We start from the raw sequence: 25,180 nt of genomic DNA, 5'->3' as shown, positions 1-25,180 counted from the left end.
ATGAATAATTAATAAAGACATGACCTATTGTACACAAGAACACTGTACATTACCATACTTTTCCAGATGGGCCTTCAAGTTGTGTTGTCTTAGCACTACCTTCCCATTGGGACAATGCCTGTGAGCTCTTTTCTGCACTTGCTCTTCTTGGCAGAGGCAGGGAACGATAAACTTTTCTGTCAGCCAAGAACATCAGTTTCAGTGTGCACTTCACCTTAAATTTCACTTTTAGAAATACTATAACAGGTACAGAGAATTAGAAAATGACAAGGATTTATAACTTGTTTTATTATCACTGACAAAACAGTTTCATTTCTGGTTAAAAAAAAAAAAGAATTTTAATTACTATTGCCCCTAAAGTTTCTCTTTAGTGAGTTGATTCTTTCTGTGTAATTTTTGGAAACTGTCAATTAGTGCATACACTGCCCTCCATAATGCTTGGGACAAAGACACATTTTTCACTGATTTACCCGTCTTCTCCACAGTTTAAAATTATAAATCAAAAAAGTCAGACATGATTAAAGTGCATATTGCAGACTTTAATTTAAAGGCATTCACATACATTTTAGATAGATAGATACTTTATTAATCCCAAGGGGAAATTCACATACTCCAGCAGCAGCATACTGATAAAAACAATAAATACAATATTAAGTCACACCATGTAGAAATGACAACACTTTTTCTACATGGTCCTCCCATTTCAGAGCTGTAAATAAGAGGAGCCTACACAGCAGAGACAGAGAGGACATCCATAGAAAGCGAAAGAAAGAAAAGGCAGGGAGACGGTGGTTAAAGAATGGAGAGGAAAAAGGCAGGAACAAGAGAGAACTGGGGCGAGAAAGAGAAAGAGGAGGCAGTTGGGAGGAGAGCCCCTTGGGAAACCCACAAGGTTGATGCTTGGCGCTGCAGCGAGTCACCCAAACTGAGCGTTCTTGAATCGTGTAGTGACGTGAGGCTCGCTCCCCCATAAGGCCGGGGATGGCAGTGGGAGACTCTGTGCGGCACCCTGCTGAGGAGCCATGGACAGCAGGGACCCGGGCCTGTAAAGGAAAGCTGGCTGCTCCTGTCAGTTGGGTGTCTCGTCTGCTGAAAGGCCCCGTGTGCAGTAAGAAGAGGAGACGTTGGTGTTAAAGGGATGCACCCGGGACTGAATTTTTAAGAGATAACTCGTACTGTGGAATTTGAACTTTATTTTATCAGATTATTTAATGGATTGTTTTTAACCTCCACTGTTTTTATTGAAAAATGTTTGCACTGCACTTTGGACACTTTTGTTTATGGATGGATTTGCTGCATGCGTGTGGTCTCATTTGCCCGGCTCATCTGAGTTATGCCTATCGAGGGTGGCGGGTTCAAGGGGCTCCTGAATGGAACAGGCAGCGTGGAGCCAACACACATCATCACAAACAACACACGAAACCCAAGCATTTCAAGTTGTGGAAAGTGATATAAATATTTAGAAGTTTCTTACAAATATTTGTTTGCCATCTAAGTACACAATGAGATCAATAAAAAGTACACATGATGTGAATGTGAAATTGGTAGAAATAAAAACTTGCAGTTAAGTGAAAACACCAGGACTGAACCTGAAAACCACCGTAATAAAAATGTGATCACAATAAACAAAATTGTACAAAAATATGACAATTTAAACCTTGTTACATTCGGTGAGAGTGGTTTACCTGCACCTGGGTGTAAAATCAAACTTCTTTCATAAAGTAAAAATTAAGACATAATTTGTCCTACCTGCATATCCATAACTGGTTTATAAATATGTCTGTTGACACATTTTATTCACCATTATTTATATATTACATTATTATTGATTTTACCAAAAAACAATAAATTCTTCAACAATGCAAAAAAAATTCTACACTTTTGTGATATTGGCTAAATTTTTAATGAAAAAGTCTAATAAATAAAATGATTTTTTTCTGCCAGTTTCCTTTCTCAGTATGAATGCACTTGACAGTCTTCAATAACATTCACTGACATTAAGTAGCCTTGTCAAGAACTTGTCATGCATGGCATGTGTATTTGTTGTTCTTTACTGTAGCTGTAATATCCTGCTCTGATGAGAGGTTCGTCCATTTCATACCAACACTTCTTGTTAAACTCTGGGAAGAAGAAGGCAATCTCTCTTTCTGCGGAATCTAGCGAGTCTGAAAAAAAAAAAGAAATGGTGTTAGGATCAGCTTTAGCCTGGATCAGAAATAAAGATTGTTGACTTTAAAAAATAAATCATAAAAAATAAGCTGGAATGTTATGGAGTGTTAAGTAATGTTTCAAAATTACATTTACCACTTACCAGTAGGCTTGTATAAACATTTCATTATAAATTACAGATGTATACAATGGGCAACTTTTAAAGTATAGATAAGATAACATAATATGCTCCCTTGACAATTTTGTATTAATGCCATTTATTACGCAGCTATATCATGTTAAACACGGAGCGCATTTATTTCTGATGACAGGATAGAAGGTATGTACAGGCTGTAACTCTCATGTCACGGATGGTGTGACAAGTGGCAATACTGCTTGGCACGGTATATTATGGCTGGCACTTGGTTGAACAAGATGTACTACAGTGTTTGCTATGGCTACTCATAACTTAACAGGAGGGATTTAAGGTGGCTGCCATAATATAAGCTCATTTAAAAAATATTAGTGAAGGATAATGTATCCATACACTCTCATTTCTTTCACAATTACACACCTCCTTGTGTAGAAAAAGTGATCCTTCAAGGCCACGAGGATTTATGATACATCAGTCAATGTCGTGTATATTAATGATGCATTTTTACTTTGCATTACAGAGGTAGTTTAAATGCATTTTATTTAGTTTTTCAACCTAGAAAAAAAATAGCACATGAAAATATTAACAGCCATAACCCTTAGTTTTAAAAAAAATGTAATTGTAATATCAATTAAAAATTTTGACGTTTTAAGCTCAAGTTTATTGTTGCATGTACAATGAGATTCTTACTTGCATGTTGTCCACATCCTGCTGACAATAGTTCAATGCCAAAAACATGCCATGACTACAATGCCATACAATAAAATACTAAATTAGGTAATACCTGTATATATCTGAGTAAAACACATTAGATACACTCACGTAGATCACAGTACTGACAGCCGATGAGCAGCCTTATGATCTGTGGATAAAATGGCAACGTGAGAGCTGATGGTCCTGAACGGTTTGCCAAAATGTACGTCTGACTTGAAGAGAAGGCAGCTGTGCACCAGTTAATATTCTGAGCCGACTTCATTTCCTCCTATAGTGCTTTGCAGTCCTGAGCTGAACAGGTGTTATACCAGAATGTTATGCAGCCAGATTTCACTGCAGATCAGGAGAAGTTCATAAGCGTCATTTCTGTGCATGCCCGAGAGCCTTTTTGATGTGTTTTGCCCACTGCAGGTAGTCAAGGAAGTTAAAGTTTCTGACCCTCTCAACAAGCATTTCCTCTGATGCTGGTCTGAGTCTTCTGAATATAATCTCATTAATGATTCTGATCAACACCGTGATGGTGATGTCACCATCAAATGTAATGATAAAGCTGGAGCAGTATCTGGCCACACGGTCATAGGTGAACAAGGAACAGATAAAGGGGTTTAGCCCACTACCCTGTTGAGAAGGGGGTTTAGCCCACTACTCTGTTGAATGTACTTGTTGAGGGTCAGTGTGGAGGTTGTGATGCTGCACATCCACACATTCTGAGGTGTGCCAGTTAGAAAGTTCAAAATCCACTTGCAGAATGTACCACTAAGTCCCAAGTCTAGGAGCTTTCCTGGTAGAACAGTATTAAATTCCGACTGGCATAGCTGTTCTTATTATCCAGGTGTGTCAGGATAGTTTGTAAGAAACAGGGCATCTTCTGTGGACCATATGTGATAATGTGCAAACTAGAGGTAGTCCAAAGTATTTGCATGCTACATTTAACTTGTTTAAGCACCAATCTCATAAAGCATTTCCTGACAACGAAAGTGATTGCTACCAGTTGGTAAATATTGATGCAGTCCACTTGATGGCTTTTTGATGGAGGAGGGACACTTCATGACAGAATATGTGATGCTGCAGGAAATTTGTTGCTGTGATCAAAGTATGTGCAATAAATTTTAAACTTAGCCAGGAGACAGTTTTATGAAACTGTTTCTCATCTGTTATTCATATCAATACTTCTTTGTGGGAAAAAAAAAGAAAATATGGAGCGACATGAAGTGACAGTAACTGGCACAGCTGTAGAGACCTGTGTTTGATTCCAAGCTTGGTAAGTATTTGTGTGGATTTTCACTGGTTATACTAGACCAGTAACGGCGCACTGCACGAATACACTTGACTTGAGCATTCATAGTTTTCATACTCTTTCTCTGTATGTTTAGCATTCGTTTGCTCAGAGGTTGATGTGCTTGCTGCTTCCTGAGCAGCTCTTTTTTTCTCCACCCTGGCGGCCCGCTTCTTCTCTTCTTCCGTCGGCATCTTTTCGCATTAAAACTGACTAAGTTAGTGTTTGTGTTACAATTACTTAGTATGTTTTCTTAATTTTTCACTTAAGCTGGCACTTAAGTCTTCAATCTGCCTCAAGAATGATTTAAGATACGAAGAGGTAGGGGAAGTGACGTCAAAGGTGGTTGGGATGAGAACGGCGCCCGTACGCATGCGCCACACGGCCACTCTGCTGGCTACTGCTGAGAGTTGATTCTACAATAAAATAAAAATAAAAAGAGGAATAACCTTGGAGGTCAATCCTCACCCAGAAAGCGGATAGTAGACGTCACGTAGTATATGTGTACCAAATTTCAGATCAATAGGTCAAACGGTTTGCGAGCTACAGGTGATTTAAAATCCTGGACAGACAAACTAACAGCAATGGTAGCATATTTAATAAGAAGATTCTCCAGCTGTCTCAGTGATTCTGTATGTGTACTAAACAGCTTGACGTGAGTGCGTGTAGGTGTGTAAGACAGCTTGTCCTATAATGGACTGACATCCAACTTAGAGTGTTTTAATGTCTCACTGTCTACTTGGTCTTAACATGCTCTTTTGTTGGCAGACATAGCACTAGTTTCTCACATGTAAACAGTGGTATGCATTTGACGGTCATACCAGATTCAGTGTTTGCAACTACAAAAATTCATTTTTTCTTTATTACTCATAAATCAGAGAAGAGCATTCATATGGCTCATTTTCATAAAATAATTGTGCAGAAAATGATTGATTGGGCAGAAAATGTTTGGGAAGAAAATGAAATACCGATTTCCTCATACACAGTATGCATCACTCACCTCATCAAAATTTTTGAACATAGCATTATTTATTTATTTATTTTTTTACTTTCATCAAAAACAAAAAAAAAAGTTAACTATCTTACCTGAACCATGGGTTGTGTTTCTAGTGTCTGTCAAACCATACTTTCCACGTATGGACTCTGGGGATAAATATCGGGCTCTATACGTTTTAGTAGGTCCCATCAGTTCCCTCCAGTGACTAACTGCATTTTCTCGTGCCAAGATGTATGCTCTCATTGGTCCACTGTAAAGAAAGAAGTATACAATTTGAAAAGGGCTCACAATCAAGCAACAACTGGAAAAGTGTATAATTAAAATTCTGACTTCACTATATTACAAGCACTACAGGTGACTGAAACACATTACAAATAATTTAAATATTCAGTAGTTTATAGTTTTTGAAATTAAGTGCTTAATAAATACTGCATAAAAATTTTCATATAAGACAATATGATTTACAGGTTTACACAGTAATTAAAAACAGCAAAAAGTTTCATCGGCAAGACCTTGAAGCTTGAGACTAAGAAGTTATTTTAAAATAAATTATTTTTTATCTACTTACGACATGGGACAAAATTTATCCTACACAGTAAAACCTTAAACAAAAATTGACAACAGTTTTTAGTTAAACCGTTACTTTTTCCAAGCAGCATGAAAACACATTTTAATTCAGTTTAATTTTGTGTGCCGTTCTTCACGGAGTGCAGACTCGAGTACAAATTAAAAAGAGGAATGGAACGGCAGTGTAGTGTTATACGTTATTTCATTGTTCACATGTACACTACAGCAACTGGGCATTTGTGTACTGTGATTGACTCCATCATACAATAACAATCACTCAATTTTGTAACGGCATATTTAATAAATTTAAAAAGCTCTTTTTCCAAAAACTTGGTTTGTGCATTTCCAAAATTAATGTATTGCTGAGTAATTTAAAATCATAATCAAATAATGTGGTAGTAGCAGTAAACATGCAGCAAGTCAGTTTAACTGTCCTTTTCAAACTACACCACCTTTCCCTGTATGGATAACTAATGGACACTGAAATATGTACATCTTTAAATTCAATACATTTACATCTTAATTAAACCTTTTGAATCAACATATTTTTGTTTAGGGTGGCACAGTGGCACTGGGTTTACCGTTACTGCCACACAGACACAGTGCCCCTGAGTTTGCACATTGCACCCAGTCATTACTCATGTGGAGTTTAAATTTGTGTGTGCACTGGCATTTCCATGGGTACGCTGGTTGTCCCTCAGATGTCCCAGAGTTATGAGCATTGTGTGAATTATGAATACTGAATTGGTCCTGTGTTGGTGTGTGCAAGTGGCATCCAGTCCAGTGCTGCCAGAATAGTCCTTTCGCAACCCTACAGTTGATTACCATTAAGTACTGTCTTCTTCTTTCGGCTGCTCCCGTTAGGGTTGCCACAGCGGATCATCTTCTTCCATATCTTTCTGTCCTCTGCATCTTGTTCTGTTATACCCATCACCTGCATGTCCTCTCTCACCACATCCATAAACCTCCTCTTAGGCCTTCCTCTTTTCCTCTTGCCTGGCAGCTCTATACTTAACATTCTTCTCCCAATATACTCAGCATCTCTCCTCTGCACATGTCCAAACCAATGTAATCTCGCCTCTCTGACTTTGTCTCCCAACCATCCAACTTGAGCTGATCCTCTAATGTACTCATTCCTACTGTATGTAAGTATATTTTTACTTGGCATTTGTTTTATGACTACTCAGTCAGTCTTTGATTTCATCCATCCATCCCCTTCCGCTTATCTGAGGTCGGGTCGCGGGGGCAGCAGCTTGAGCACAGATACCCAGACTTCCCTCTCCCCGGCCACTTCTTCTAGCTCTTCCGGGAGAATCCCGAGGCGTTCCCAGGCCAGCCGGGAGACATAGTCCCTCCAGCGTGTCCTGGGTCTTCCCTGGGGCCTCCTCCCAGTTGTTCCTGCCCGGAACACCTCACCAGGGAGGCGTCCAGGAGGCATCCTGATCAGATGCCCGAACCACCTCATCTGACTCCTCTCGATGCAGAGGAGCAGCGGCTCTACTCTGAGCCCCTCCCGGATGACTGAGCTTCTCACCCTATCTTTAAGGGAGAGCCCAGACACCCTGCGGAGGAAACTCATTTCAGCCGCTTCTATTTGCGATCTTGTTCTTTTGGTCACTACCCATAGCTCATGACCATAGGTGAGGGTAGGAACATAGATCGACCAGTAAATTGAGAGCTTTGCCTTATGGCTCAGCTCCTTTTTCACCACGACAGACCGATTCAGAGCCCACATCACTGCGGACGCCGCACCAATCCGCCTGATGATCTCACGCTCCATTCTTCCCTCACTCGTAAACAAGACCCCGAGATACTTGAACTCCTCTACTTGGGGCAGGATCTCGCTCCCAACCCTGAGAGGGCACTCCACCCTTTTCCGGCTGAGGACCATGGTCTCGGATTTGGAGGTGCTGATTCCCATCCCAGCCGCTTCACACTCGGCTGCGAACCGATCCAGAGAGAGCTGAAGATCACGGCCTGATGAAGCAAACAGGACAACATCATGTGTAAAAAGCAGTGACCCAATCCTGAGTCCACCAAACCGGACCCCCTCAACACCCTGGCTGCGCCTAGAAATTCTGTCCATAAAAGTTATGAACAGAATCGGTGACAAAGGGCAGCCCTAGCGGAGTCCAACTCTCACTGGAAACGGGTTTGACTTACTGCCGGCAATGCGGACCAAGCTCTGACACCGGTTGTACAGGGACTGAACAGCCCTTATCAGGTGGTCCGGTACTCCATACTCCCGGAGCACCCCCCACAGGATTCCCCGAGGGACACGGTCGAACGCCTTTTCCAAGTCCACAAAACACATGTAGACTGGTTGGGCGAACTCCCATGCACCCTCCAGGACTCTGCTAAGGGTGTAGAGCTGGTCCACTGTTCCGCGACCAGGAAGAAAACCACACTGTTCCTCCTGAATCCGAGGTTCGACTATCAGACAGACCCTCCTCTCCAGAACCCCCGAATAGACTTTTCTAGGGAGGCTGAGGAGTGTGATCCCTCTGTAGTTGGAACACACCCTCCGGTCCCCCTTCTTAAAGAGGGGGACCACCACCCCAGTCTGCCAATCCAGAGGCACTGTCCCTGATGTCCATGTGATGTTGTAGAGACGTGTCAACCAAGACAGCCCTACAACATCCAGAGCCTTGAGGAACTCCGGGCGTATCTCATCCACCCCCGGGGCCCTGCCACCAAGGAGTTTTTTGACCACCTCGGTGACCTCAGTCCCAGAGATGGGGGAGCCCACCTCCGAGTCCCCATGCTCTGCTTCCTTATTGGAAGGCATGTTATTGGGATTGAGGAGGTCTTCGAAGTACTCCCCCCACCGACCCACAACGCCCCGAGTCGAGGTCAGCAGCGCACCATCCCCACCATATACAGTGTTGACACTGCACTGCTTCCCCCTCCTGAGATGCCGGACGGTGGACCAGAATCTCCTCGAAGCCGTCCGAAAGTCGTTCTCCATGGCCTCCCCAAACTCCTCCCACGCCCGAGTTTTTGCCTCAGCAACCACCGAAGCTGCATTCCGCTTGGCCTGCCGGTACCTATTAGCTGCCTCCAGAGTCCCACAGGGCAAAAGGGACCGGTAGGACTCCTTCTTCAGCTTGACAGCATCCCTCACCGCCGATGTCCACTAACGGGTTCGGGGATTGCCGCCACGACAGGCACCGACCACCTTACGGCCACAGCTCCGGTCAGCCGCCTCAACAATAGAGGCACGGAACATGGCCCATTCGGACTCAATGTCCCCCACCTCCCTCGGGACGTGGTCGAAGTTCTGCCGGAAGTGGGAGTTGAAGGTACTTCTGACAGGGGGCTGTGCCAGACGTTCCCAGCAGACCCTCACAACATGTTTGGGCCTACCACGCCTGACTGGCATCCTCCCCCACCATCGAAGCCAACTCACCACCAGGTGGTGATCAGTTGATAGCTCCGCCCCTCTCTTCACCCGAGTGTCCAAGACATGTGGCCGCAAGTCCGACGACACGACCACAAAGTCGATCATCGAACTGAGGCCTAGGGTGTCCTGGTGCCAAGTGCACATATGAACACCCCTATGCTTGAACATGGTGTTTGTTATGGACAATCCATGACGAGCACAGAAGTCCAATAACAAAACACCACTCGGGTTCAGATCGGGGGGGGCCATTCCTCCCAATCACGCCCTTCCAGGTCTCACTGTCATTACCCACGTGAGCATTGAAGTCTCCCAGCAGTACGAGGGAGTCCCCAGAAGGTATGCACTCTAGCACCCCCTCCAGGGACTCCAAAAAGGGTGGGTACTCCGAACTGCTGTTCGGTGCATACGCACAAACAACAGTTAGGACCCGTCCCCCCACCCGAAGGCGGAGGGAGGCTACCCTCTCGTCTACCGGGGTAAACCCCAATTTACAGGCTCCAAGTTGGGGGGCAATAAGTATGCCCACACCCACTCGGCGCCTCTCACCGGGGACAACTCCAGAGTGGTACAGAGTCCAGCCCCTCTCAAGGAGATTGGTTCCAGAGTCCAAGCTGCGCGTCGAGGTGAGCCCAACTATATCTAGCTGGAACCTCTCAACTTCGCACACTAGCTCAGGCTCCTTCCCCTTCAGAGAGGTGACATTCCACGTCCCAAAAGCCAGCTTCTGTAGCCGAGGATCGGACCGCCAAGGTCCCCGCCTTCGGCCACCACCCAACTCACACTGCACCCAACCTCCTTGGCCCCTCCCATAGGTGGTGAGCCCATGGGAAAGGGGACCCACGTTGCCTCTTCGGGCTGTGCCTAGCCGAGCCCCATGGGTGCAAGCCCGGCCACCAGGCGCTCACCATCGAGCCCCACCTCCAGGCCTGGCTCCAGAGGGGGGCCCCGGTGACCCGCGTCCGGGCGAGGGAAAACGCCGTCCAAATTTTTTATTCGTCATAGGAGGTCTGTTGAACTGCACTTTGTCTCATCCCTCACCTAGGACCAGTTTGCCTTGGGTGGCCCTACCAGGGGCATAAAGCCCCGGACAACAGAGCTCCTAGGATTGTTGGGACATGCAAACCCCTCCACCACAGTAAGGTGGCAGTTCGAGGAGGGCAGTCTTTGATCTTTACAGTGCCAACTGCCCTAATATATGAAAAAATTAAACGAACTAGGACTGTAATGATTATCCCTATCCATTATTCCAGTTTGCAGTAATTTCTCTAATTTATTCAAAGAATGCAACATAACCATCCAAGTAATGCACAGAGTCAGTTTTTAAGTGAGATAGCACCTAGGAGATCTTTTTAGCATGCCAGGAGCAAAGGTGTAGGTAAAGCAGTGTTTTTCAGCCATTTTTCTGTGGTGGCATGTTTTTGTAACACAAAGTATCTGAAGGCACACTATGATTCTATCAACCACAAAAACATTAAATCTTTTACTTGTGAAGCTGTCTGAAGGGGTGGGACAGAATTGGCAGCAAAGAAAGAGCTTGAAGATTGACGTTCACAGACATAGCACATGTGTAGGGTATAATTGTCAATCGTTGATAGTGATGAACAGTTGAGGATAGCATTTGTGGAATTTTAACACAATTTGTAACATATATCCATGTAAGAGATGCATATTCTTTCAATTAAATCAGACTTTAGCAATGCATTCAAACTCAGTAGTTGTTTCGATCGTTTTTTTTTACTTTGACATGTCTCTATTTTATATGCTATACCAATTTGATAATTAATCCATTGGCCTCATTTTCTTATTGTGTTCTTTTCAACTTGCATTTCAGGAAGACATTCAAATTCAGGTTGTACTTGCTCAAATAGTATTTTGTTAAAAATTCAGTTTTAAGGTCATTACTTAAATTTAAACTGTGCCATTATTTGTTTTTATTCGTTTGTGTTGATTCTGCGTTAATTTTGTGATTCAGTGTGTATTTACTTCATAATTTATGTAATTAATTTTAGAATTACATGTTTTATTATGAGATCCGGTTAATCGTGATCAATTACTTACATTTATGTGATTAATTTTTTTTATGATTCGCAACTCTAATATATAAATAATATATATATTTTTATCTTACTTATTGCTAGTTTTAAGCCATTTCTTGTATTTTGTTTGTGGTGCTTTAGGCACAGTGACACAGTTAGTAGGACTGTTGATTCTCAGCCCAGATCACATTTCTGGCTACAAATATCATTTCAATGTAATTGGAAGACACTTCCCTAGCCTTCTGAGACACTTAAAAGACCGTTACACCATTATAATCCCTTCCCTATAGACTTCAATGCATTTCACTGAGTTTGGCAAAGTTCTGTGATTTCGCAGAACTCATTGCAAAAGGAACTCTATGAGGTTTGCTCATCATTAATAAACACATGAACATCTCGCCATCATTTCAACTCAGTCAAATGTTCATTGGTCACATCAATGTGCTTTCAAAATATGCACAAATCAGTCTTTGATTTAGAAACATTATTTTCTAATGAGTTAATCTTTAACATTTAAGTCTGATCAACTCTTATCACTCTTATTTTGTAGTTCCCAGCACTGAAATATGAAATGCATCATTAGGAGTTGTTTCTCAGGAATGTTGATTCTAGCCAATTAATTTTGAGGCACTTTGGAGATCAAAGTACAGTACAGTAATGTTGCTAAGTTAAATCAATGACTGAAATAAACTGGACAATCCATTTCTTTTTATTATAGCATTGCAAGGAAAGGCATATTTGAAGAGCAGTCAGTGCTTGCTATAGCCAAGAAGTTATCTAATCTGAAATGAAGAATAAAATCAACAAACCTTGACATGAATTCAACAAGTCTCTGGTAGAAGAATCGTCCTTTGTTTAAATAGAAAAACGATGAGAAATAGAGAGAAGGTAAAAACAAAAAATCAATACAGATATTGACAGATAAGAATTGCTTGAAGTTTAAAAGGTGATATTTGAACTGTACCAATTATTCTGGTTTTCCTGCAACTCTGACAAATTAATTTAAACAAACCAAAGTCATACCCTGCCACATTTCCTAGTAAGGGCTTCACAAACCTCTAGATAATAAATTAGTAACTGGTAGTTTCAGTTTGCTTCAATGTGAGCTACTAGAGACATAATGTTTAGGGCACAGAAAGAGCTGCTTAAAATGCTGTTTAATGGAAACACAGAGTAGGCAGAAAAGTATTAGATAATAATAATAATGAATAATCTATTTAGTTTTTATTAGTAAATGCAAAAGTTCTATTTCTCATGTTGGCCTGCATCTGGTAACTTTGTCCAGTGACAGATTTGTTTCTTCTTAACGGTATATTCTTTGGTGTAGATAGATAGATAGATAGATAGATAGATAGATAGATAGATAGATAGATAGATAGATAGATAGATAGATAGATAGATAGATAGATAGATAGATCCTTTATTAATCCCAAGGGGAAATTCACAATCATTTCAAACTATTACAAACAAAAAAATGATTAAAATGACATAATATTTCCAATTGGCTCATAAAGTTAATTCTTTTCTATCAAAATGCAACTGAACTCAACATTTTGTAATTAATGTTTTGTTAACACGTTTCTTGTGTGGTTTAACACAGTTCCGCAGTTTATCCTGAGTTATATTACAGTATACTGTACCCAATTAGAAAATGTACACCAACAGGTAACCTTTCTGTTACTCACTAACTAAACATGCATAAATTAGCACAGGTTTAAAAGAGTCACAATAAAATGCACTACTGGAAAGAGTGCACACCTTTGGGAAGACATTCATATTTTGCAGGAAACACATTCAAGAAACTTATCTTCAGTAAATAACCAAATGTTCCCCTGTTTTCCACACAATAGGTGGACTAGAAATGATACTTTTATAGAAACTGAAAAGCACGAGTCTAGTAGTGAGCAGATTCTACTACACGCAGAAAACATTTGTGGCCAACAACAGTGTTAATTACTTTAGACAATTATCCCTTCCTTGGACTTTGGCTTGTTGGAGAGATTTTGGGGACCTAGTGATCTAATGAGCTATATTATCATAAGCTTTATCCCAATTCAGAATTAAACTTAGTTGAAAAGGGGTTAGACATGGAGCAAACCAAAATAAAGCCGTCAAGACAAATCAAACGAGAACAAATAGATCTCTGTCTGACAAAGGGAGTCCACAGCAAACTTTTGGAGCCAAACCACACAGTAACAGTTGCCAACAACCAACTGGATATCATGTCATCTATTAAGTCCAAACAGGCTCACACTAAAGAACATGCCTGTTGCTGCTGGGTGAAGGCGTAATGTGAATGATGGGCAGAGGGTGAAGGAGATGCCAAGCTAGGGGTACAACAGGGGCACGTTCAGACAGATTAGACATTCTTGTAATCATTTAAACCAGTTGTGCTTTTAAGCTGCTTGTGAATGAGAATAATGTCTTTGTTGCCATGGCCATCTCTAGTGTGCACTTGGTCAGTTCATACCAGAATGTGACATGGTTCACAAGCCTGTGCTGAAAAAGAGTGCAATCATCTCTGTAGGTGAGGGGAAGGAAAATAAAACTTGCAAGTGGAGAAGTTTACATAAGTAAGTAAGGAGTGTGGAATCTCGTTCACAAGAAAGGTACCAGGTAATCACAACTCTCGATTTACCCATCAGTCTAAAGCCAATGTGGCTGGTAGCAGGATTGGCACCCCAGCCACTGTGTAAAACTAGTGTGATGTTGAGGTGTCACCTGTTGCACGGCTATGCTTGGGTCCTAATTTGGGATCCTGAGGTGGTTTTTGGTGTGGTGGGTGCGGCAACACACTGTATTCAGTGCATAGTCCTAACCTCTCTATCCTTGTGAGAAGTCAAGCAAAATGGAACCTTTTATTGGCTAACTAAAAAGATTACAATATGCAAGCTTTCGAGGCAACTCAGGCCCCTTCTTCAGGCAAGATGTAATCCTAATCATAATGGCTAACATGGTACAACACCCTAGTACTCTCTATCCTATAAAGTCAGTGAACATCCTAATGTGTGGAGACCCAGGGGAGTCTGGAGGGTAGACATTTTTCAATCTATATGCGTGTGCCTCAGTATTCCCTATTTGGAGCCCGAGACTTCATGCAAGCTATAAAAAGGTCTGGTCTGTCCTGCTCAGTCTGTTGCTGTGACAAGATGGGGGAATTTAAATTCTAATAAAGGCAAAAGTAAAAAAAAAAAAAAAAAAAAGGCTGAAAATGCTTTATTACTGATTTATACCTTTATGTTCTGCATAGAAGCGTTCCGAATCGTCTCTCCTCCATATTAATTCTTTAGACCTCACTACAATAAACTGCTGGTCAAGGATTTTTTGATGGATAGCCTGGACAGACACAGAGGAACATGTAAAAGTAAAGCAAAACATATATTGTCCATAAGCATATTTTTTTAGTTTCCACTTTTCAATTATTTAGTTTTAAAATGCAGAAAATGCATAGTAAATCAACTTTTCATATCTGAATATGTAAAATAGCCTTTATTTACCCCACTGTAATTCATACCTGAATTTTGGCTTATATTATGGATTTTATCACTATTGCTAGCACAACTGATAAGAGAAGTCAAACATATTAATTATGAACTTGTATGATAATCAGTCTCCTCTTTTAACAAGATAGATACTAAAAGGAATACAGAATGGTTACTCTAAGTGAGTGCTGTGATTATGAAAAACTATTACATTTGGGACTGCTATCTTGTAATGTTGTCTTTAAGTTATCACAAATTACTTGAGGCATGTTTATAATGAATACTATCATTCCTAGTGACTCGAGGCCATCTGTCCAATGTTTCTGTGAAAAGAAATAAACAGGAATAACTGTAGACTATTTTTACCATGTATAATATTGAAAGAGGACTTGTTTTCTTTCTTCAAGCATGCAAACAGAGTAATCCATTATTATACTAAAGGCATAAGCTGCTAAACAGTAGTGAAAAATACTGTAAAATGGCCATCACAGCCTTCAAAAAAAAAAAGAACTCAAAATAAAAATGCTTGTAGAATATATCTACTCGAAGCCAATGATAAAAAGTGAATGTCTGCAAGTGCAGTAAAGTATAAGAAACAGCCAAACTTTGAACACATTATCTTATCATCAGACATTTTGGTGGAAAGGGAGTAGATAGATAGATAGATAGATAGATAGATAGATAGATAGATAGATAGATAGATAGATAGATAGATAGATAGATAGATAGATAGATAGATAGATAGATAGATAGATAGATAGATAGATAGATAGATAGATAGATAGATAGATAGATAGATAGATAGATAGGACAGAAACATTCTTTGTAATTTAAAAGTATGCAAGACAAGCAGACTTCTGATCTCTAATGTGGATTTTTTGTTGTCCTGTAATTGCAGAATATAAAAGAGTACATGGCTAAGATCATCAGTGGCTACATTAAAATATTAATAACAAATGGATCTAAAAATAACCAGTGAACTTAAGCTTAACACACTACTCCTGTCTGTATTCGGTTAGCAATTTTAGATAAAACAACTGGAGGCAAAAAGGAGAAATACTCAGACATTATGTAATCCCACTTAATTGGGTACTATGGAAGGGAAACAAGGAACTTATCTTAGTAGCAACAAGCAACTTTGGAATCAAGTCTATCACAAATCACACTCACTCAGACATTAATACAGCTTGGCCAATCAGTAACTGCACATCTTTACAGGAGGACAACCAGAAACATACAGAGACAACCCAGAGAGACATGGGAGCACATACAATCTGCATGCTAGCTGGGACGAAGCTGGAATTTGAACCCAGGACTCTGAAGCCGAGTAGCAGCAACACTGTTGTGTCCATGCCATCAAGTCATTAATATTCCTTAAACAACAAGGAGAAAATTACTTAGCGCAATGAGAAAGTCGCAAAATCAACGGAATGTTCAAGCAAATTATAGAAAAAAAAAAAACGGTCTAAATCCGTTAAGTAGTTCTCTCGTGAAAAGCAGAGAGACATACAAACGGGTCAAAAAACTATAAGAAATTTTGCGCTTGGATCACAAAATTTTTAAAACTGTTTCTTAGCAAGCACCTATGGGCCAAGGGTAACCTACATTCCAAATTTCAAGTCCCAAGTCATCATGGTTTGGGAGATTTTGCGATGAGTGAGTCAGTGGTATTTGGCTTTTATATTCAGTATATAGATTTACAGATACATAGTGTATATAAAATTGTACCTATACAGTACATGTTGCATGCTATGTATTCTTTTTAATCACTCATTTTCAATCTTGTATTGTTTTTTTCTCAGTTCTTCTGAGAAGACAAGAAAGTAAGAATTTAATTGTACTACATACATGAGAATCAACCTGAAACACATGGATAAAGCCACAAGAGTAAGCTAATATTTTACATAAAGCTCAATGTGGGTGTGTTTTTGTTCTATTTTAGTTCAATCTTAACACAATTTAGTACACACGTCCCACTTTGTAGACAGCAGACTACTTGGGAACCTACAATTTTAATCTGATTTGGAGAACTGAAATTCTTTATACAATTCCACATCCTCAGTCCACTCTTAACAAAGTTTTGCACTTATTTGCCACTTTGTCAGAAAGAGACAGCAGACTACTTTGGAACTAACAATTTTTACCCTGGGGGTATCTTTTTCCCATTGCAGTGAGTTTTAAGGACAGTGCCTTTTCCCAAATTTTGACCTCTGAATTTAGTTTAATTTATTTCAGAGCTCAAAACCCGGGAAAAGGCACTGTGCCGTGTTTACAGTTTAAGCAAAGTGATTTGTGACACATAATTACTGCCTGAGGAAAAACATTTATTTTTGAGTTTTATACAGAATTTATTATTTATTTTCCAAACAATGCCTCCTGAGAAAAGGACTACAATTGGCAAAGTGTCTCTGAAGTCTTTTAGTTGTTAGACAGTTCTGGCTTAAAATTACTTACCTGAGCAATGCTGGGTCCTGCTGCTAGTACTGCATAAATATTTTAATTTACTACTTAGGAGCCCCTGTGGTGCCATATCTGTGCCTATATAAAGTATAGAGGACTGCATCCCTAACTACAAGTAAATATGGGAGCATTTGGTCCGTTTTCCACACATAAATTACAAAATTGCCATTTCTGGGCATAGGTTATTCAGGCAAGTGGCAAGATGCATTACTGCAGCCTTCTGTAGAGGTTCCAATCTTTATTTTGTTTGGAAAAAATTATCAGGACAGGACTGGAGCACAAAGAAATGTTAATGTTGTGCGCCTCAGCAGTTCCTGGACTGTCTGTACTACGCACAAGACAATCTATATGCTGCTGCATACACTAGTGCAGGCAGCATGCCAGACATCCGGTGCGACCCCCTTGCTCCCTGTGTGCCGTGTGTGTGACAGTGACGTAGAGTCACTTCAACTTTGGCAGTTACCCGCAGCCAGGACCAGGAGTCAGAACTGACCCCCAGTTTTCCCACAAGACATGCAGCCTGCCAGACATACACACAGCTGGGTCCCAGTCCCCTCCTCTTCCTCTTCAAGCGTGGCGCTGCAGGATGAGTGACGGCTGACCCGGGTGCAGTCCAGACTCCCGTGAGTGACTGAGTACAGGCAGCTTCCTCCTGTCATCTTTGTCGCCTGCTTGGCTTGTTCCTCAGGTTGGGAGGTACTTAGATGAGAGAGTGAGCCTGAAAAGAGGAGGTCTTGGGAGGCAGGTGCACTGGCACTGCAGCAGGGACACTGTGGCCATTATTACCAACAGCGATTTTTAAAAAATACATTCACTCCAGGAGGACATTACACAGGGACACATTTAGCACTACACAAGCACATTGCCAGTTGTTCCAAGCCCACCTTCCAAAAAGGTCCTGGTGGTGTTTTGGTTAAAATTGTTGTGTAGTATGACATTCTTGCAGAAATTCAACATGCAAGCAAATTAATGCATTCAGAGTCCACAAAGCTGAGTGCTGCTGTAGAACTCCTGAAAAAAACAGAACCCTCCTTAGTTAATTATAGAACTACTGGCTTTGCTTCTGCACAAATCTCTGCCAGAGGTATCTGTGAGAAGATGAACTTGGAACCTGTGCTGGAGCAAAAGAGGCAGAGAGAAACAAAGCAGCAATTCTTATATGAGGCTCCCAATGAGCCTCTTAGTGATGTACTTCAACAAATGGAAATCTCTTTCTTCAACAAAGTTGTGGAGGTTTCCATTTCATCATTGCAGGCGAGATTTCAAATATTAATGAAGTTGAGAGCGAATTTGGAGTCCTTACCAACTTTTCAAAGCTTTCCAACACAGAGATAACCAACCAAAATTCACACCAATTTCTACAGGGGTACAATAGAGAGTGTTATCACCTTCTCTATTATTGTATGGCACGGTAACTGTTCCTTGCAGGAAAAGAATGACTCCAGTGTGTAATTAAAACTGCATAGCACATCTCTGGAGCAACCTTCTCCTCTCTACAGGACATCTACACTAGTGGGGTCATCAGGAGGGCGCGCAACATAATTAAAGACAATACTCATCCTCAACACATGCTTTTCACGCTGCTTCCCTCAGAGAGGCACTACAGGAGTGTGAAATCACACACCACAAGACTGACGCATAGTTTTTTTCCACAAGCAATCAGGCTCCTCAACAATGCTAAAAGTTAAAGTCAATCCAAACCACAACTCATAGCCTCATAAATGGTACTGACTGCTGTGGTATGTCATCAGGCACTGTGCACCTTATTTTGTAATCTTATAATTGTAATTGCTATTTGTTTTTATACTTCTTTCGTCTTTCTGTCTTTGTATATGATGGTGAGTAAGCAAAGTAAGAATTTCATTACATGGTTTTAACATGTGTTTTTACTGTGTATATGACAATAAACTTCTTGTATCTTGTAAATGAGTAATGTACAACACTGTCATTCCCTAAGCTACAATGACCAGTCAGACCTTGATGGGAAAGCACTGGCATAAGAAATGGAAGTTTTCTGGGATTTTCATAAAGCTAACATGACCACACTGGAACTGTTCTCTTTGCTGCGAGAAATTAAATTAAATGAAATAAATTCCAAATATGTGGATAGCCCTCAAAATTGCAACCTCCACTCCCATTACTGTAGCTTCTACAAAGAGAAACTTTTCAAAACTGAAGTTCATAAAAAATTGCTTGAGGTCTACAATGTCACAAGACCGTCTCAGTGGCCTTGCAATTGTAATGATGAGCATTAACAGAGACGTGTCTAGGAATGTGTCATATGATGATGTTATAAATGATGTTGCTGCAAGAAAAGCCAAAGCGTGTCCGGTTCTAAAAAGAATTTATTTGCAATATTAAGTCCCTCCATTTGCCAGCAACATGTTTCTAATATTATTTATTTGTGGTTTGCTATATAAAGTTTGTTGAGTGTGTTAAATACGGTAAGTTAATTACATGCAAAGGGGTTCTATTTTGTTATTTTATTGTTCTGTATACATTTTGGTTCATACACAATTTACATGCGAAAGAGTTCTATTGTTATTTCATTACTATATTTATATTTATTTATTTCTGTAGTGGGTGTTGTACCATGTTGGCCATTACGGACACAATGAGAAGTCAAGCAAAATGACACCTTTTATTGGCTAACTGAACCGAATACAATGTGCAAGCTTTCAAAGCCCCTTCTTCAGGCAGATTGTTATTTATTTTTAATTAAATAAATTAAAATTAAAATAGATTAACCTGTGTTGGCAGCATATTGTTTGTGTGTGTCTGTGTATAGTGGTGTGTATAGGGGAGGGGGGCAGATTTTCTTGCCTGGGGCACCAAACAGGTTAAAGACAGCCCTGAATTAGGATGTTTTTAATCACAAAAGACAAGAGTTACTTTGCTTCCCAAACCGATGATGACGTTTAATCCTGGCAGGGACTGATTATCAATATCTGTTCGTTAGTCACTAACATGTTCATCATGGGAAAAAAATGGAATGTCCCTGCAACAAATAGATTTTTTTGTCAGTAACGGACCAGGTTCTGTAATTTGTTTCTTGCCAGGCATGAAACCACTTTGGGAAAGTCTTCATTTGAATGTGGGTTTTGTGTGAACTCTCGTGTCAAACTGGTAGGCCAATCCAAATGTACATATATTTTAATACTAGACAATATTTAAGGTGAAAGTGAAAAATCTAATTACCAAATAAAAAGCTAGCTGTATTTTATATACTGGTTTAGAATGAATGCTCTTTATTTCATTTCACAAGATGTTGCACCTATTAAATTTTGAACTGACCATGACAAAAAATGGAATTCTGAGAAATGTTACATGTGGTTAAAAACCTTTCCTGTGTACAATAACTACTTTATGCATTAATATGGCACTACCAAAGTTAGATAACAACTTTCTATTAGATACTGTGTTACACTAGAATACATACAGTAGGACTTGCAAACATGCACTTCACATTGATTAAAAAGGAAGGAAGAAAAACTGCACTCACTTCAGAGATCAAAGGGTGTGCCACTGCATCAGGTTTAATAATAGCCAGGGTAATTTGCAAGGCCTTTGCTCTCCTGACAGCCAGAAAAACCATCCCACCTTAAAAAGAAAAAAGAAAAAAATCGGATGCACTTTCCCACCATCCAGCTGTGATTTTGAAATTTTGATCCTATTTCAATGATTTTTCTTTTTCTCATAGGTGCCCATGGTATATATTATATAGATAGATATCACATCTAATGGAGTGATTTTTGCTCAAATAAAAAAGTTTGTAACTAATAACTAAGCCAATTTTCATTTAGAGCGAGTAGTTCATTTTTGAGTCATTGTGACAGAGGTGTCACTTCCTGACACCCAGACATCACTCATCTCACATCTACATGCAATGCTTTCACATTTCTGTGAAAAAAAATTAAGTCTGTACAACACTGTGAAGCTGGTGGAAACATAATGGGAAAGATATGACTCAGTTCTACATAAATAACAAAAAATGTGGGTGTCGTATTATAGCTTCCATTCTATACTCAATCTTACAACTAGAAGGGAACATTTTTTTCCATCCACTTTCTTCATGCTAGGCCAATGCTTGTTGTTAGTTAATTCTTTGTCTGGTTAATACACTCTTTCTGCCATTGTAGCTCTCCAAATGTTTTGTGGACCAGTGCGTGTAATTATCAAACATCTTGAAGTATAAAAACGGATCATAATTGGTTCAAAAATCTCGTAATGATGCAAATTTTGTCCTACTGTTAGGAGAAGAAGTAAAAGCATTTTATTAGTTTTCCTAATTTAGGAAACCACTGGTGAACTGTCTTAACGTGCTATGAACTTTCAAAAGGATGGCGTTTATGCAGAGAAAGATCAGTGCACACATTCTGGGAAAGAAAGAATGTTTTGAAAACGCCTAACAACAATAAACTTGTAAAAAGATATTGATCTGACAGAAATGGAATAATATCAGTAACAAATCTTGTGAATCACATGATCGCTCCATCTGAGTGAAAAAGCCATGTGCTGTCAGCCGAAATGAAAATGTTGGTAACATTTTGTGCTTTGGAAACATGGAAAATGCTTTGCAATAGCAATGATTTCAGTATGCCACAAGCAACCATTTTGGTCAAATCTTTGAATGCCATTACAACACCTGAGGTAATATGCATATTTATCCCTAAACATTCCATGTGAGGCAATGTTAAAGCAAGCTGCAATCATGCAAATTACTGTTTTTTCTGGAATTGATGGTGTGACAGGTGGCAGGCACATAAAGATCATTGTCTCAAGTGTGGATGACCAAGCACTTGTGAATCTCAAGTGATACCACAGTATCAACACACAGTTGGTCATGGACGTAAACAGTATTGTATAGCCAGCATATTACCCTGAAGTTAAGCAGGGCTGGATGGGTAATTAACAGCAAAATGTCACACAGATACATAATCACCACAGAAGTTAACGGGAGATCACAAAAGAGGACATGTCACATGATTTTAGCAGACAATCAGGAACAATGGAATAGTGAACGCTAGTTTCAGGAACTGTTACTTTGCAAGCTGTTTCCCTTGGCCTTAACAGTGGGAAGGTGACTCTTCTGAATGGATGGCTGTGAACAATTCTTTGCTAAATAAACATACCTGATATGAAGCTTTACTTTCTTTCTGTGTGTTTGAGTCCCAGGCTTCCCATCTTGGTGCTCGTTAAACTATAATTCTTTATGTGCAGCTCAGTACAATATCCTACTTTTATTATGCTTTCCTACTTCGTCTTATTTTTTACTACTTGTAATATTATTATTATCTTTGTGGTGAAGCCTTAGTGTTAGGGTCAAAAAACTACAAACCGTCATCACGATTTCCATGGGAAATTACAAAATGCTTTCAGTAGTGCCATTTTCTGGCTTGGCTTTCATTCTGAAACATGAAATCCTATTCCTTACTGGGAGAAGATGTAGAACACTTTAAAACTACTTCTCATGCCCTTCTCTGGGTTAGGACAAATCCTAGTCATCCTAATCTTAGCCTAATCAGAATTTTAGTGAAATTCCTAGGACTAATTCTGAGACACTTGATAATTATGGACACTGGTCTGAATAATGATTTTAGGTCTTTCCATTTTTTTTTTTACTTGAACTTTTTTTCCCAAAAATTCATTCATCCTCCAAAATGTTTAATCCAGTTTGGGGGATGTTGTCCTGGCAAAGTCATTACTGTTAAATTGTAATTAATAAGTATGTGCAATTCTGATCTAATCACTTTACACTTTGTGAATACCTACACTTTGTTAATATACTTAGAGATAATTCTTGTTTTATGTGTATTTCTACCCTATGAACATACTTAAGATGACGCGAATATGTATATGAATGGCTGCGCCTTTTTATGTCTGCTATTATAACCCTGCAATTTCCTTCTGGATTAACGTCTGGGTCCTAAAAATTTTGCTAACTTAAAATAATCCAAAAAAATACGTTGTTTTCCAATTTGTATGTTGCCTCTAATTAATAAACCGAATAGAACAAAAATCTGCGGCCTTTCTTCTTAGGGAATATAAAATGAAGTCAAAGCTACGATTTACTAAAGGGTTTTATGCAATCAGTGGGCACATTACCAATCGACAGTTTAAATGTTAACTATATTTTCTTCCATTTGACCGACCTTAATTCTGCCCACGTGTACTCGTATTTCTTTTTATCTCTCCAACGTTTTTCTATGTTATGAATCTGTGTTTTCAGAATTCATATAATCAAAGGTGCTTATTATGTCCACTATAAACTAATAAATAAAGCAATAATCTGCACAAGAACACAAGCAGTTAATACATGAGCTGATTATGCAATAACCTTATGATCAGACTACGATCTTGGGAGCCGCACTGTCGCAACTGTCACTCACCTCGTGCTGCCGATGCCGTAGGTCCGGATCGGAAACAAAGCCGTGCAATGTACTTTAACAGTTGTACCACCGCATTTAAAAAGATCCCTCTAATACAGTTATAATCACTGCCGATATGGATGTGATGGATTTAAACCGCGTACTAAAACAGAATTCATTGAAATTTGAGCTTTCAGTTGTAGTGCATCACACTCAAAAACCCTGACAAGCTTGTGTCTTTTCAGTTTACAGTTCCGTTACGCTTAGTCTGTGTGTCTCAGAAAGAGCAACAACAGAAAGTTTTCAGTAAGTGCTCTGTGATATTTTATTACTTCTTTGTTAGAAGAACACAGAGCACTTTCGACTGCCCCTTCCTTATGGTTGGGAACAAGGGGTTTTATTTCTCAGTTCATCTTTAAATCGACGCTTGCTTTGGTGCATCTTTTGTACTTTGGTTGTCATCTGCAATCGTCTTCCTAAGAACTGTCAAACAGCCATGCATGCTTTTCTCTGAACAAACCTCTTCGCGTCTTCTAGCAACATCAGCATATGGCGTGTGTAAGTTCAAACCGTCTACTGGCATTGCATTAACTTTTTTTTAATAATAATAATAATAATAATATCCATTCTCTGTAATGAGCAATTTGAAATCCCGACCGGACTGATATTTTAAGCATCTAAAACAGGAACTGTCCAAGAAAAAGAGGATGTCTGGTTACCCTAATTTATAATCACGGATACGGAGTTTTTCGTACATCAAACATCTATGGCCACGAAACATTTGCCTTAATTAGTATCTGGAGCACCGTGTTAAGATTATCTTTGAGTGCCAACACCGGCTGTTTGAATAATGGATGCCCTTGTAAATGTACCCTTCTGTGGGCATCTAAATTTCACTTTTGCTTTTTACATTTTACTTTATAATACTGAAATCTTCCAAAATACGTCAGTTACAATTTACAGTTAGCTTATACTATGGATTCAGAACCCTTCACTTTTTGCACACTTTATTGTGTTAGAGATTTAATTTTAAATAAATTTGCAATTTTTGCACATATAGCTAAAGTCAATAAACCCTATTGATAAAGTGAAAACTAGGTTTGCAAATTTATTAAAAATAAAAAACTGAAATCTCTCCCCTATGTAAGTATCCAGACACTTGATTTATTAATTTGTAGAAGTCCTTTTGGCAGCAATTACAGCTTCAAGTCTTGTTGGGTAAGTCTGCATAAGCTTTGTATGCCTGGATGTCAACACTTAATCTCATCCCTCCTGGCAGATCCTCTCAAGCTTTGTTAGATTGGATGTGAAGCATCTATAAACTGCCATCAGATCTCTTCACAAATGTTCTTTGGCAGGGTTTATCATATTTGGTCCTGGGGACCCCCTGTCTGAATACTTATGTAAAAGAGATTTTTGTCTTTTGAAAACAAGTTTTCATTTTGTGATGTTAGATTATTGAGTGTAGATTAATGGACAAAAATTCAAAATGTATCCATTTAAAATTAAATCTACAGCACAATAAAATGTGTAGATTGGGGTCTGAATGCTTTCTGAATCCACTGTATAATTTTA

General features: G+C 39.6%; 1 protein-coding gene across 1 annotated transcript; it reads right to left on the bottom strand.

The window, feature by feature from the left end:
- Positions 1-518: 518 nt before the first annotated feature.
- On the bottom strand, positions 519-23,820 carry nme6 (NME/NM23 nucleoside diphosphate kinase 6). The gene is made up of 6 exons (XM_028796955.2): positions 23,627-23,820; positions 20,740-20,837; positions 14,529-14,631; positions 12,105-12,144; positions 5,379-5,539; positions 519-2,165 (listed from the first exon to the last, which is right to left on the bottom strand). The coding sequence occupies exons 2-6, from the start codon at positions 20,830-20,832 to the stop codon at positions 2,011-2,013; spliced, it is 552 nt and encodes a 183-aa protein (XP_028652788.2). The 5' UTR covers positions 20,833-20,837; positions 23,627-23,820; the 3' UTR covers positions 519-2,010.
- Positions 23,821-25,180: the final 1,360 nt, after the last annotated feature.

Source organism: Erpetoichthys calabaricus, chromosome 3 (genome assembly GCF_900747795.2).
Source record: "Erpetoichthys calabaricus chromosome 3, fErpCal1.3, whole genome shotgun sequence".
Lineage (NCBI taxonomy): Eukaryota > Metazoa > Chordata > Cladistia > Polypteriformes > Polypteridae > Erpetoichthys > Erpetoichthys calabaricus.
The sequence above is the reverse complement of the archived record's forward strand: the minus strand, read 5'-3'. Positions and strand labels throughout refer to the sequence as shown.

Excerpts from the sequence above, each read along its gene's own strand:
- nme6 (XM_028796955.2), bottom strand. The coding sequence starts at position 20,832 with ATGGTTTTTCTGGCTGTCAGGAGAGCAAAGGCCTTGCAAATTACCCTG. Across the intron at positions 14,632-20,739 it reads CACACCCTTTGATCTCTGAA|GCTATCCATCAAAAAATCCT; the intron begins GTGAGTGCAGTT and ends GTGTCTGTCCAG. Across the intron at positions 12,145-14,528 it reads CTTCTATGCAGAACATAAAG|GACGATTCTTCTACCAGAGA; the intron begins GTATAAATCAGT and ends ATTTAAACAAAG.